The sequence below is a fragment of the Miscanthus floridulus genome, chromosome 2 (genome assembly GCF_019320115.1).
Source record: "Miscanthus floridulus cultivar M001 chromosome 2, ASM1932011v1, whole genome shotgun sequence".
NCBI classification, from domain to species: Eukaryota; Viridiplantae; Streptophyta; class Magnoliopsida; order Poales; family Poaceae; genus Miscanthus; species Miscanthus floridulus.
In genome coordinates, this window is record NC_089581.1 from 116,008,368 (window position 1) to 116,022,896 (window position 14,529).

A 14,529-nucleotide genomic window follows, 5' to 3' on the forward strand; every position below is an offset into this window, starting at 1 on the left:
TGGAATTGGTGCCCATCAACTTGTAGGAACTCATCATCGAGGTTGTGGGCGATGCGGCCGCCGCCCTGCTGGTCGGCGTCACCTCCTATCGCTGCAGCGGCCACGGTGGCGCCTTCCACTGCATGGTATTTGGCACGGTCGGCGTTCTTGTGTTCCCAAGCGACACGCTAGGAATCGGTTTCCCCATCTCGATGGGGGCTATCACAGTTGACCAAGAAAAGTTCCCCAAGGAAATGGATGGGCGGCAATGGGGTCTCGGCGAGGATGTCGGTGACGGTCTAGGTGATGGTCTTGGTGGAGCCCTCAGATTTGGCCCTTGGATCCTCCTCCAAGATGGGGAGTATGGAGTCTTCATCGAGCTACTGGATCTGCACCATGTTGATCGCTGGAGAGAACTGGTCAGTGATGGGCAAATCTAGCTCAGAGAGCGGGTAAACGTGGCCGTTCTAGTCGGCATAAAGTTCACACAAGGCGTATTGATAGACGGCAGCTGGGTCGGCCAGCCCGTAGGGCTGTGCAGCCATGGAATCCTACATTGGAGCTTCTTGCCTAGCCCTAGGTAGACCTGATCTGGAGAGAGGACGGTGTTGCACCGTGCGCCCCATTGGGGTCACCGTGATGATCAGATCTGTATCGTGCTGCCTCGGACGACGCGATCGAGTGAAACGCTTGGTGCAAACCATCGTGAAGTGCTAGTGCGGTGGAGACTCATCGTCGTGAGGAGTCCGATCCATGACCGACTCTACGAGCGACAGCACTCGGCTAGTTTTTCATCAATCCGATCTATGGAGGAGATCAGATCGTCCTACTGGATGGGCTTCCTCTGCCAGTGTGGCAGCGGTGGTCGAGTTGCCAGAGAGGAAGGTGACCATGGGAGAGTTCCCGAGAACGGATCTGCTGGCGCAGACGTAGGCGCAATCGGCATAGGGTTGACCTGCATCGGCTGGACGATCTCCCCGTCGCCGTTGGTGTGGATGAGCTAGGTGACAGATCCGACCGTGAAGGATTGGCTGGGCCTAGGAGCGAATGGAGAGCTTGGAAATTGTACCATCTAGCTCACCATGGGATTAAGAGCACACTCCTACCTAGCGCGCCAACTGTCAACAAAAGATGTTCGGCAGTCCACCGAGGGGTATACCCACGATGGTAGATTGTTTGGTAGAGGTGCGTGTGATCAGGAACTAGATGGTAACAGAGTCACATGACACAAGATTATACAGGTTCAGGCTATCAATGTGACATAAAACCCTACGTCCTATGCTCTGTTGGTTTGTATTGCTGGAATACGAGATGAGATGTGGGATTGGGATGCCCATGCTGACTAGGGGACCCTGCCCCTTTTTATACACTCTGGAGGGGTCGGGTTACAAAAATGTATCCTAGTCGGTTACATGATAAGTATTCTATTTGGATTACAATATCTGATTGGATCTATCTCTATCTTCAAGATATTTTCTTGAAGCCTTGTGGTATACGCCGACCAGTGTCATACACCGCAAGTCTTGAATCTTGTGGGCTAGATCTCCCCTGATGGTGCGGCCCATGTCCCTTGCCGTGGGTACCTGGGGTTATACCCCCACAGGCTTGTATATATTGTAGCTAGCAAGGTGGTGGTGGTGAGCTGAGCCTGAGGCGAGCAATGCGAGTGGTAGCCACGTCACGGGAGCGAGCGAGGTGGTGGACTGTGGTGGTGTTGCTATATACTATATGAAGGAAGGAAGGAAGGAAGGAAGGAGGAAGAGAGAGAGAGGAGCAGGCGGGCTTGGTCGTGTCCTTGTGGGGAATGGATGGATTATAGATAGGATGGATGGATACGTGTGGGCTTGCGGCGCAAGAATGGATTTTTTCTTTTGGCACGGAGGAGGGAGGAGGAGGAGGAGGCCGGGTTATCCCTGGGAGCAAGCAAGGAAGGAAATCGAGGAAGGTGCCAGGTTTTCTTTTTCAACATGTGAACACCGCGTGTATGTGCGTGGCGCCTCCCTCCTCGGTCCTCATCTGCCCAACTCGCAACCGCAACGCAGCACTCCCCCTCCCCCTTCGCATGCAGTACTGAAAGATCATTCTTACATTAATAATGTACAATGACAAACGACTAACGACCCCTATATTTACTCAAACTAGTATAATGTCTGTGCCAAGGCTATGGCAACACATAATTAACTGTACAAATCAAATAACTAAATGGCATACTTTTTCGGGTCTTCGAATAACAGACGTTTTGAGGTTGTCCTAAATCAAATGTTTTAAACTTGGAGTATAACTTAATTTGTATGTGTTAAATTTTGGAATGTAAAAAATGTATGGATAGAACGTCATGTGGTTTCACAAAAGTATACTTTAATTTTATAAATATTTTAATAGATTCATCTTAACATGTGGTTTCACAAATCTTTGTGAAGATCAACACATGCTTACAAGTTCATTTCATCTAACAATAATAACATCTCAAGAATTTACCAGCCATCTATCTAAAGAGAAGTATAGGAGGACTTGAGTCGACCCAAGAGATCACAACATCAGCTGCTATTTGGTTCTAGAAATGAAATGACAATTGAAGTAGACAGCGCAATATCCAACATGAACCTTCCCACTATTTTATAGAGACACCTTCCAACATGAACTATAGGCTTGCATGAACTGCAATTAGCTTGCAGATGACTCACCCTTCATTAGTATCGATAGGTACATTTTCCTGTCATATAACCATTGCATGAGCAAACTCTCTTGCATGCCTACCTACATGTTTGCAGTATAAAAAAAAGGTTACTCACCTCCTCATGGATCCAGACCAAGTAAAGCAGAAATTGCGTGTGCTCCTCATGAGTAGCCTTCATGAGATCTGTAATGAAATTAGCACCATTAGCAAATACAAGGCTGCTCTTGTTTGAAAAAGAAAAAAAAAATCTTGTAGCAAGTAAGGAGCAGCTCAATTAAATTCAGGCATGAACTTTCCTAACCATTTGTTTCCACGGAAGGATTAAATGGAAATTGCACACCAGAGCAGAGGAAGATTGCTGCAAGAAACTCAAGCATGCTGTAGACAGTTTCAGGCTTCCAGCATGTAAGGATCAAATGAAATTGTACAGCAGAACTACAGTCTGTACACAGTTCCAGGCTTCCATGTGGCAAGATCAGTAATAAGCAGAGGAGGTTACCTGTGTGCCCATTCCGGCAATATACATTAGCAGATTAAGATCAGTAATAAGCAGAGGAGGTTACCTGTGTGCCCATTCCGGCAATATACATTAGCAGATTGAACACGGCAGATTGAAACGAACAAAGAGGATAGTATTAATGCCTGAACTGTATGCACGGTCGCTTCGCCTTGGGCTCCACCTCCACCTTAGCATAGGATGTACCCTTGAATCCCCTTACCTATGTAGAGCATGCGTTCAGATCACTCACTGCCTGTAGGAACATGATCACTAGCTCCAATAAGTACCAACACAAGCTTAGATCGGGACAGAGAAATTTCATGGATGACGACAGAGGAGGTGATTAAATTGATGCTAGGTAGGCTGAAAGAGCCTTTTATGCAAGTTGAGGTGCTTCTTCACTGAGTCCTGGAGTCACTTTCCCTGCTCGGATCGAGGCATAAACATACCACTACACATGATGTCCACAAGAGCAGTTAAGCCATTAAAATCCTTATAGTATTGTAGACAGTAAAATACATGAATCACTAAATAAGAACAGGGGAAGTAATTCACATTAGAAAGCACGTATATTTTACACGGAATAGAGAAACTTAATGATCTAAAAACAGAGTGGATAATCTACATATACAAGTTAAACAAAAGCTTTGATTTATTTGATCCCACTGCCTACAAGCAGCAAACACGACATGGCAGAGGTCAAGGCAAACCATCAGCGGTAGTCAGTTGGAGCCTGAGCTCACGCTCCACGTGTATATCTGCTCTTCTCATGGCTGTCAATGGATTTGAATTATAGTTGAAAGTTTGATGGCATAACTGTAGCAGGTGCATACCTCCTTGTATCAAGGTTGTCAATGGATCTGAAATGTACCTGAAAGTTTGATAACATCTTATCCAGCAATTCATTTTTAGTATCTACTGCTAATAAGAATTTTTTAAAAAACAATGGCTAACTATAAGAGGGTGCAAAAATAATACAATATTCACACTAAAGTTCACTTGTTATATTCCTATATTACAAATGGCCTACATATTCATATTGCCAATCTGGATTGTAGACCATTAGCATCTGGTTGCTACTTCGTGCTTTGCTGTAATCAAGATTAAAAGATGATGTTAACTATGAAAATATGTATTGACTACCAAATGACCAACAAAAATGTTTTGAGTTTACTGTGAATCCCGTATGCGATTTGAATAGTCAAGGTCAAGTACATGTGTGTTAGAAAACTAACAAATAACCCAACATACTACATTTTCTAGATTAGATTGCTCCGTCTAGCAAATCATGTCCTTACGAAGATAATACAAAAGAGCTTGCTGAAAAAATAATGTAATGCAGATGATGTTGTCCTAAAAAGCCTAAAAAATAAGTCAAGAATTCCTAGTAGAACAAGTTATGATGAGTAGTGTTGATTCTAAATTCTTCCGAATATAAATACCAAGGAAAAAGTGTGCTGACATTTCGCAAGAAAATAAACTGAAATTATGTTGAGTTGAACATAATATACCTTTCAAAAGACATCATCTAAGAATTCGATTAACAAGTTTTCTCACCTACGTTCCATTATGTGGAAGACAAACATAGTATGCTTTGATTTCCTAGGAGTATCCTCCAACTTCCCTGCCAGCCAAACATAACAGAAAGTCTCTACGAGCATAAATAAATAGGTCTATTAGTTCACACTCCGAAAAGACTATGGGGATGTTTGGCACGGCTCCTCTTGAGAGGTTTCTCTGTTTTTAGTGAAAACGACTCCTCCAGGAAAGTATTTGGCAAGGCTCCTCTGCAGGAGCCAGAACCGGAGCTGAAGACGAGCCCTGCCAGGCCCTACGAATGGTTCAATGTGACTAAGTGCAGATAAAGATATTTACCTTAGGACAAGTTCGGACATTAGCAGATTGAACACGGCAAATTGTACACGCAAGAGATGACCGGCCAAATTAGGAATAAAAAAAGAGACCATTTAAATATGCTAGCAAATATGCTCGCGGTTGCACCCGGAAAAAATCTATCAAATATTTATGAAAACATGACGACGGAAATTCTAAATTTATTTATTTTTTATGACCATAACATCCATAATATAAGTTCATGTTTGTAGTAATATGATAGTGTCCTATTAAATCTATATCAAATTAAAATAAAATTATGATAGTTTTTTTTTCTCTCACGATGCAAAGTACATAAATATTTACTCATAAATATATTATAATATTTATTTTCATATATCCAAATGTTTGATTAATTAGAACATCGGGTGCTTCAGGTTATGACAAAATTATTTTTTTATTTATAAGAACATAATAACTTGGTGTTAAGGATCAACGGCTTCAACAATTAAGGCCCAACATGTAGCATTGCATCAGGCCCTTGAAACAGGGAAGCACATAGGAGGCCAGGAAGCAAAGCTAAAGAGGCCAAAAAGCTAAGGGCGTGTTCTTTTTCACGGGAGAAAGAACTAAAGACTAAATTTTAGTATTAATTAATCCCTTTAAATTAAACGTCAGGATCTAAAGTAGGAGCTAGAGACTAAAATGTAGTAGTCCCTTGAGGGACTGCTAATTGGAACTAAACAGCCCATATCCCGGCCTCTTTCTGCTCCCTCGTAGTCTCTCTCTTCCCCTTTGGTCTCAGAAAACCAACATCATTTTAGTTTTTGTTTTAGTCTCTAATCCTGTACTAAAAAAACGAACACGCCCTAATAAACACATATCGGTCTTGACCAGCCTTATCCATTCGTCGTCGCCAACAGACGAGACCCGGAGCCGCTGCTGCCCGGCGCGATGCGCTGCTTGGTTGCTATCCTGCCGCTCCACCGCTGCTGGGCGGGATGCACAGCACTGCTCGGCTTCAGCCCTACCGTAATATGGTCGAACTCGTATCGTATCTCTAACGATAATGATAATGACTGGTTATAGGATCCAACTAGTTGTATCCGGCAAGACTATTCTCCCAAGAAAAAACTCTCCTAACCAAGCTGAACACACATAGTATTATAACCAAAATAATAAGTGGGACGATCTCCACAGCTATTTAGCACCAATCAAAACATCGGCACTTCATTTAGATACCACCCGCGATTAAATATTTGACTCAATCAAAAATATTTAACACGCAGGTCCCATCTGGTATAAGGTCAACCATAGTGAATATAATATGAGCCAAATAAATATACATAATGATTTTGTCACACGTGACGTGATTATTTTAATAAAAACAATATCATCAAACAGTACAGTTGCACTTTTATTTAGTAGACTGATGCTCGTGACTTTAATTTAGCCAATAACCAGCCCACACAATCTCATGGATCTATGTCAATGCAAAGACCTATAGGGCGTGATTGGTTGGCAGAACCGAACCGTCCTCGCACCGTTTAGTTGTCTGACCTCATTCATGCGGCATGTTTGGTTGCTCTGCTCGTATCTTTCGCCTGTATCCTTCCATTCATCTGCCCTCCTCCATCCCACATGACTTCGTCTTCTGGATTTCTCCTTCCCTCATGGTGCAGGATGACTTGATTCACTCAGGATGCAGGGACCCATGCGTCACACCCAAAAAAACTGATGCATGCATGCAACCAAACACAACCCCGTCTCGTACTGAACCAACAACAAAGACAACCAAATACGGCCACCTGTACGAGCTCAACCCGACTTCTTTGGTCCTGCACAGCCTGGCCATCCTGGCTCAAGGCTTGCTCTGCAACCAATCACGCCCATTATACTTCACACTTAGCCTTCGCCGTTGTTGAATCCCGTCGCACCAACGCGCGCTGGTAAGACACAGTGCACGGAGGTCGGTCTCTACATCCGTCGATCCTTGATTGCGGTTGTCGCTCCAAAACCTACGACATGGTTCAACATTATTTTATTTCCGTTGCAAAGCATATGCATAATCTTAGTCGAATGTTTATATGTTTATAATAAGGGTAAAATCGTAAAGTAATAGGAGTAAAATCGTAAAGAGTGTTTGCGTAAAAAAAAGGTAAAGAGTTAAATTGTAAAGTAGACAAAGCCCCCTCATAAACCCGCTCTTTTATAGTGTGATAATGATAATGATATATAATATCTTGATAGAAGGCTTAGATAAGTCGTCTTACGGGTGATGAAAGGTTACAATAAGATGATGTCTATATCAAATGGTTATTATAGAGGAAGAGCTCCTAAAAAACTCACTTTTTATAGTGTAGTTTTACATTCGTTTTATCTACATCCTCCATCCCAAAATAAATGCACATCTCACGTATCAAGAGGTTAAGCTTTGATAAGTTTGATCAAATATATACAAAAGATTACTAATGTTTATGATGTGTAATAAATATCATTAGGTTAGTTGTGTAATATATTTTTATAATAAAATTATTTGGAGATACAAATATTGATATTATTTTTATATACTTAAAAGGAGTTTGACATTTTGATATGTGTGATGTGCACTTATTTCATGACTGAGGGTGTATGTTCAAATAAAATGTAAATATAGCTACAATATTTTTCAGTAGCTTTTTTGTGAGCAGAATATTTTTTAGTAGTTGTAACACTGGCAAAAAGCCAGCTCAACAAGCCCAGTATCGGTAATGCTAGGAATTGGACGTCCGTCCGCCGGGACGTTCCGTTAGTGGCCCACGACACTAGCCCAATAACCGCCCACGTCTTGGTTCCTCAACCGATAATGCTGGCTCACGGACGTCGGTCCCATCCGGATGCGGCTCATACTCGTCCACTCATCCGCTCTCTGTCAAAAAAAAAACACGCATGCAAGGGGCGCTTTTCAGAAATTCTCCAAATCAAGCTCAAGCCAACCCCCCATCTACCTGGCTGCCTCTCTCCACTTCCGCTTCCTCTCGCTCCCTCCAGCTCCACTGCTCGGCCTCGGCGTGCGGTGCTGGCTGCGGCTTGGTCCGGCGGAAGGACAACATGTCGGCCTCGGTGTCGTTGCCGCCGGCGGGCGAGGAGAAGTAGGAGGCGGTGCCTGTCAAGCAGTGCAAAGGCGTCAACGACCTCAGCCAGGTCGTGCTCCGTGAGGTCCGGGACAACTCCACAGAGGTAGTCGTCTACCACTCCCGCTCAGTTGCGTGTGCCTACCCAGTGACTCGCGTATAGTCACCGGGCATGTTCTGGCTGTCGGATCCCGGCGCAGATCCACGGTGTTTGCCATGGTGTTGTTTGAACCCGATTTCTCCGTTGCTGCCTTGGCCTTCCCCTCACCTAGGATGCATATGTATGTTTTCAAGTGTTGCAGACGTTTTAGATATATGTTGCAAGTGTTTTTCCTTGATGTTGCAATATTTCAGAAAGCATGTTACAAGTATTTATTCAAAATGTTTCACCTGTTTCTAGACGTATGTTGCAATCTTTTTTTATCTGGATATTGCATGTTGCAATAGTATATTTCAAATATTTTATCTGTTTTAATTTTATGTTGCAGCAAGTGGTTTAATGTTGTAAGTTGTTTTTTTAGATGTTTCATATGTTTCACATACATGTTGCAAGTGCATGTTTTAAATATTTTATTTATTTTCAGACGTATGTTGTATTTAAATATTTTTATGTTATAAGTATTTTACGTTGTTTGAGCCGAGGACAACTGGACTGGGCGTGCGGTGCCGGAGGGCCGGCGGACAGTGGTGCTGCGGTCGGGGCGGGGTGTGCACGCTGGGGGTGCACAAAGGGAATGATCCTTCCGGAATCCCGACGATGCTATTACTCACGCGGTCTCGCCTTCGCCTATGCCTAGAACCTTCTTCACATGGCCATCATGCGTCCGATAAAATGCCACCTCGACCCCACCGCACAGAGACACAAACTTCCACGTCACGGGACGAATCTGGACCGTCCATCGCCTCTACCCTGCGCCGCTCCCCGCCGTTAAATACCACGCGTCAAACTCTGTCTATTCCTCTTCAGACTTCAGTTCTTCTTCCCTCAATCTCTTGCAAGCATAAAGGAACAGGAGGAAAGGAAAAAAAAAAAAGAGCGAGACCTCGCAGCTGACGCGCACACGGCAAACCCCAATCGGAGCCGCGGACCGGATCGGAGCTAGGTCTCGAGGCCATGGCAAGCGGAGGCGAGGGCGCAGGGAGCGGCGAGTCCCCTCCCGCTGCCTCAGTGGAGGCGGCAGCGGGGGAGGCGACGCTGCACATCCGGTGCGCGAACGGCTCCAAGTTCACGGTGCAGACGGACCTGGGCGCCACGGTGGGCGCGTTCAAGGAGGTCGTAGCCAGGAGCTGCGACGTGCCGGCGCCGCAGCAGCGCCTGATCTACAAGGGCCGCATCCTCAAGGACGAGCAAACCCTAGAAAGCTACGGTACGTGCCACGCCGAAACGCTGGTTGTAAAGTACCTCTTGATTCGGTGTCGTAGCGTGGCATTGTCCGATTCAGTTCATGAATTCGGCGGTGGGCCGGTGGCGTTGTGAATTGTACGAGGTTTGGGTTGTCGGTGACATGCCTGTTTGTGTGTATGTATATGTAGTGTATTGAGGGTGGCTAGATTCTGCATTTGTTTTTTCTTTCATGTGCATGCTGGCTAGTGGTAGATTTACCGCGTATTGCGCTATTCCACTACCTGATACACACGCGTGATTCGAGTAACGTATGCCGTTAACTTAGATACTTTGTAGCGTTCGGATCATGATGTTACCGTTAACTTAGATGGCATTAATTGCAGCCTAGAAGTAGATGAAGCAGAAGACAGCTTTGTCGCAATTCTCATATAATTCCAAATGTTATGTAGTCATTGATTGTGCATGTCTAGATGTGTATTCATAGGCGAACATGTATGCTATTCCTTGGATGTATTCGGTGGTCAAGTGAAATGTCAATTTTGGCACAGTAGCTTATGCTGTTAACTTAGATACTTTGTAGCGTTCGGATCATGACGTTACCATTAACTTAGATGACATTAATTACAGCCTAGAAGTAGATGAAGCAGAAGACAGCTTTGTCGCAATTCTCATATAATTCCAAATGTTATGTAGTCATTTTATATGCTGTTGATTGTGCATGTCTAGATGTGTATTCATAGGCGAACATGTATGTTATCCCTTGGATGGACTCAGTGGTCAAGTGAAATGTCAATTTTGGCACAGTAGCTTGGCATGTGGGCTGATATATTATTATCATCATTTATAAATTTTTTGCTAGAGTGCACATGATTTTCAAATAAAATTTATGTTGGTGGAAATGCAAGTAATTGATATCGATTGGATGTCGTAAGTTAATTCACTATATCTTAGGGGCTTCAGCTGTGAAAGTAAATTTACTCTTGTTGTATTTCTGTAAAGTACTCGTCTTTCCTGAATTTAGTTGGTTTGTTGGTCATTTGCAACCAAAATCAGTGTACTTGAGTATATATCTGATAGATTACTTAGCAGTTGGTTGGTTGATCAAGTGCTATTTTATAAAGCTAAATGAGGAGTTGATATCTCCCGTTATGTTAGTTCCCTGTCATATCTGCTTTTTATCATGTAGTTTGTGAGAACTGTGCACTAAATGATTTTGTTGTTCAATGAAAGTAAGCTGTACCTTTTAGTGCTCTAGATTTATTATTAGTACATTTGCATCATATTGGTCCTTGTGTGCAGTGGCAACTTCATATTTAATGCTACTACGCAGATATATGGATTACTCAAAAGATGTTGTTTTCCTTTTGCAAATATGTCAATTACGTATGTATTCGTATTGGGTGTTCTTTTGCTTTGTTTACATCAGATATATGAACCTTCTCTTTCTTTGTTTGTCTTTGATTTATGATATAAATCCTGGAATTGTTAAGAAATTTTAGTTGCACATGCTTATATTGTAGGTGTTGAGACAAATCACACAATTCACTTTGTGCGTGGTGTCGCCCCACCAGCTGCATCCAGTGCACCTGCTGCTGCTAGCCCCCTTGCTTCATCTACTCCTAGTAGTGGCCCTGCAGATGGCCTGGGAGGCCTATTTCCAGGTCTTGGTGCTCCAGGAAGTGGTAGACCATCAGGTATATTTGGGTCAGGATTTCCAGAATTAGAGCAAGTTGAGCAGCATTTAAGCCAGAATCCCAACTTGATGAGGGAGATAATGAATATGCCAGCGATGCAAAATCTCATGAATAACCCTGATTTAATACGCAATATGATCATGAGCAACCCACAAATGCGCGAGATCATGGATCAGAATCCTGATCTTGCCCATGTGCTCAATGACCCAAGTGTCCTCCGCCAAACCCTCGAAGCTGCTAGGAACCCTGAAATCATGAGAGAGATGATGCGGAACACAGACAGAGCTATGAGCAACATTGAGTCTTCTCCTGAAGGTTTTAATATGCTCCGGCGCATGTATGAAACTGTCCAGGAGCCACTTCTAAATGCAACAACAATGGGCGGGGAAGGAAACACAGCCTCAAACCCATTTTCAGCTCTTCTTGGCAATCAGGGGTCTAACCAACCTGGTCAAGGTCAACCTGCAACAAATGCTCCCACTACTGGTTCAGAGTCGACAACTGGAACCCCAGCTCCAAATACTAATCCACTACCAAATCCCTGGAGCACCAATGGTAGGTTTTGAATACTTGTACTGGTTTCAGATGCTTATGTTTTTTTTTTTTTGTTCTTTTTTTGGCTGGGTTTGTCATTGATGTTTATATGTGTTGTCTTTTGTGTTTGCCTACTTAAATCACCAGCTGGGAGTGCACAAGGAGCAACACGGTCCAGTGCTAGTGGCAACGCAAGAACTGGTGCTTCTGGTGGCGTTGGAGGCACTGGTGACACTGGTGGACTGGGAGGGTTGGGTTCACCAGATTTGAGTACTTTGCTTGGTGGTCTTGCTGGCAATCCAAGAATTGGTGCTGCTGGCGGTTTAGGAGGTTTGGGTTCACCAGATTTGGGGAGTATGCTTGGTGGTTCACCTGATGTTTCTCTTTTCAATCAGATGTTGCAAAACCCTGCAATGATGCAGATGATGCAGAGCATTATGTCTGACCCACAGACCATGAACCAGGTAGTTCAACTTGTGCCAACTTTTTCTTTGTGTTCTTTTTTGGATGTTGCAATTCTTACATTGGATTGTTTTGTGTTCTCTCCTTGGCTACAGTTGCTTAACTTCAACCCAAATACACGCAACCTGATGGAATCAAACACTCAGATGAGGGAAATGCTTCAAAATCCAGAATTTCTTCGCCAGCTGACATCGCCTGAGACTTTGCAGGTACGTTATGATACATAAGCCTTCAGCTATTCCCATTTCTTATACTAAATCTAAATGTTTTACCCTTTTTTTCAGCAATTACTCTCATTTCAGCAGTCTTTATTAGGACAGCTTGGTCAACTTCAACCTAGCCAGTGAGTGTTTATGGTTCAACAGTACCTGGATTTCACTAATCTTATTATTATTTACCTTCTTACATTTGTTTGTAACTAGAAATTGTACAATGTAATTATTATGTTTCTTGGAGTTCCTTTTAATTGTTTGATTTGATTCAGGGGTGGCAACAATGCAGGCAGTGCCACAGGTAAACTCCTGGTTACTTTTTCCCACTGTTTTTTTTCTTCACTTGGATCAGTATATTGCTATGTCAGGATGTTGAGTTGCTCTTTTGCGTGGCTTTATTTGTAAAGTAACTATTGCTTTGCATACAGTACTTGATTGACTATCCCTCAAGGTTTCAGTCATGCGATGAGTTTGGCACTAAGGGAAAAACAGACAAGGATTGTCATTGACTGTTTTTCCTATAGTGCCAAATTTCCAAGAGTGTATAGCATAAGAGCATTTAATTTCTAGAAACTAATATCCCAACTGTCAGCAATTCAAATTCTGTAAGGTAATGCATGGATATTTGGAAATGGAATTAGTTTGCATGGAAGTTGCTTTCCTTAGGCCTTGCTATAGTCAAGTGCTGAACATTCCAGAGCTACTTTACAATTCCTTTACTGTGTCATACAAACAAAGTAGTAGTGAAGAGAATTATTTTTAGGCTAACTGCAATGAGTTCCCCATTTTGTTCTTCACGAATCGGTAGGAGAGCTGCATGTCATTATATATTATAACTTGCAAGAAGGCAAGAGAAAATAAAACAGCTGGGAGAAATCTAGCAAAGCAAAAACACACACCTTGATAAGTTCCACTTTCTGGAGCATGTTAGATGGGCATCTCTGCATTGATTTGAAGTTCTAATACTGGATAAATATGTGAAATTATTACTACAGTTTCTCCTGCGTTTTAAAAAAAATTATTACTCCAGTTAAGCAAGTGGCATGAAATATTTACAGGTACGCGGGCAAACCCTAGCCTTGACACCTTGATGAGCATGCTCAGCGGGCTTGGTTCGGGAGGTGCCCTAGGTGTTCCAAATACTTCCAATGGTGAGTATACACTACTGTTGAAAAACTTGGATTGACTATTATTTCTGGTTTGTAATCATTACATGATGACATTTCAGTGCCACCGGAGGAGCTCTATGCCACACAGCTTACTCAGCTCCAAGAAATGGGTTTCATTGACACCTCGGAGAACATTCAAGCACTGGTCGCTACCGCTGGGAATGTACATGCTGCCGTGGAGCGTCTTCTCGGGAACCTCGGCCAGTAGCTAAAGCGAGCGAGCCAGACACTGCCCACAAATCTTAAAATGTCATGCATCTGCAGGCGTGTTCGGCTTAACGTTCTTCAAGCCCCAGAATTTGAAGGAGGAGGAGGCGGCGGCGGCGGCGTCCATGGTCCCGAAAACAAAATAATCAAAAAGTCAGGCAGCCATTAACTTTTCTCATACATATGGTGGTCATGTCTTTGTTTTTACAGTGTTGTATTTGCGATTTGGATTGGTGTACATACATATCGGTCGGATGTTACGTCATAGAATGTGTGTAGCCTTGTCTTCCCAACTGTTGATTCTTGATTCCCAATATATCAAATCAAACTATCTAATCCAACCGGTAGTTCCCTCTGGAAACATGAGTCGACCCTTTCTCGTGCTGGTCGTTGTGGCATCAGAACTGCAGGTGCACTACTGATATCTGAACTCTTCCAGCGTTGTGGCCTTGTGGTGGTTAGTTCAGTGACGGTGGTACTACTGCTAAAAGAGGACCCGCTTCATTGATTCGAATTTCGAAACTTACAGGTGGACATGTACGCGACTGATCGGGAGTGCTGGCTGCAGTAGCGCTGAGCCGCTGCACTTCTCGATAGGTACTGTAGTATTTAAGCAGCCAACCCGTTCACGACTCCCACCGGTCGACGAGTAGCCGGCGGGTAGAACGACAGTCCGGGGCTTATTGCGTTGATAGGCAGGCGTTGATGCGCTGCGCCAAGTAATAACATGTTCAGTGACAGGTAACCTTGAACCTTGATAAACAACACTAATCAACCCTTTTTTTTTTCGAATTATACAGCCACT

General features: G+C 43.4%; 1 protein-coding gene across 1 annotated transcript; it reads left to right on the forward strand.

Moving 5' to 3' along the window:
* The first annotated feature begins 9,052 nt into the window (after positions 1 to 9,052).
* Positions 9,053 to 14,085, forward strand: LOC136528251 (ubiquitin domain-containing protein DSK2a-like). Its single transcript, XM_066521187.1, has 8 exons — positions 9,053 to 9,468; positions 10,967 to 11,695; positions 11,822 to 12,138; positions 12,232 to 12,345; positions 12,421 to 12,479; positions 12,621 to 12,649; positions 13,407 to 13,499; positions 13,577 to 14,085. The coding sequence occupies exons 1-8, from the start codon at positions 9,216 to 9,218 to the stop codon at positions 13,723 to 13,725; spliced, it is 1,743 nt and encodes a 580-aa protein (XP_066377284.1). The 5' UTR covers positions 9,053 to 9,215; the 3' UTR covers positions 13,726 to 14,085.
* The last annotated feature ends 444 nt before the right edge of the window (positions 14,086 to 14,529 follow it).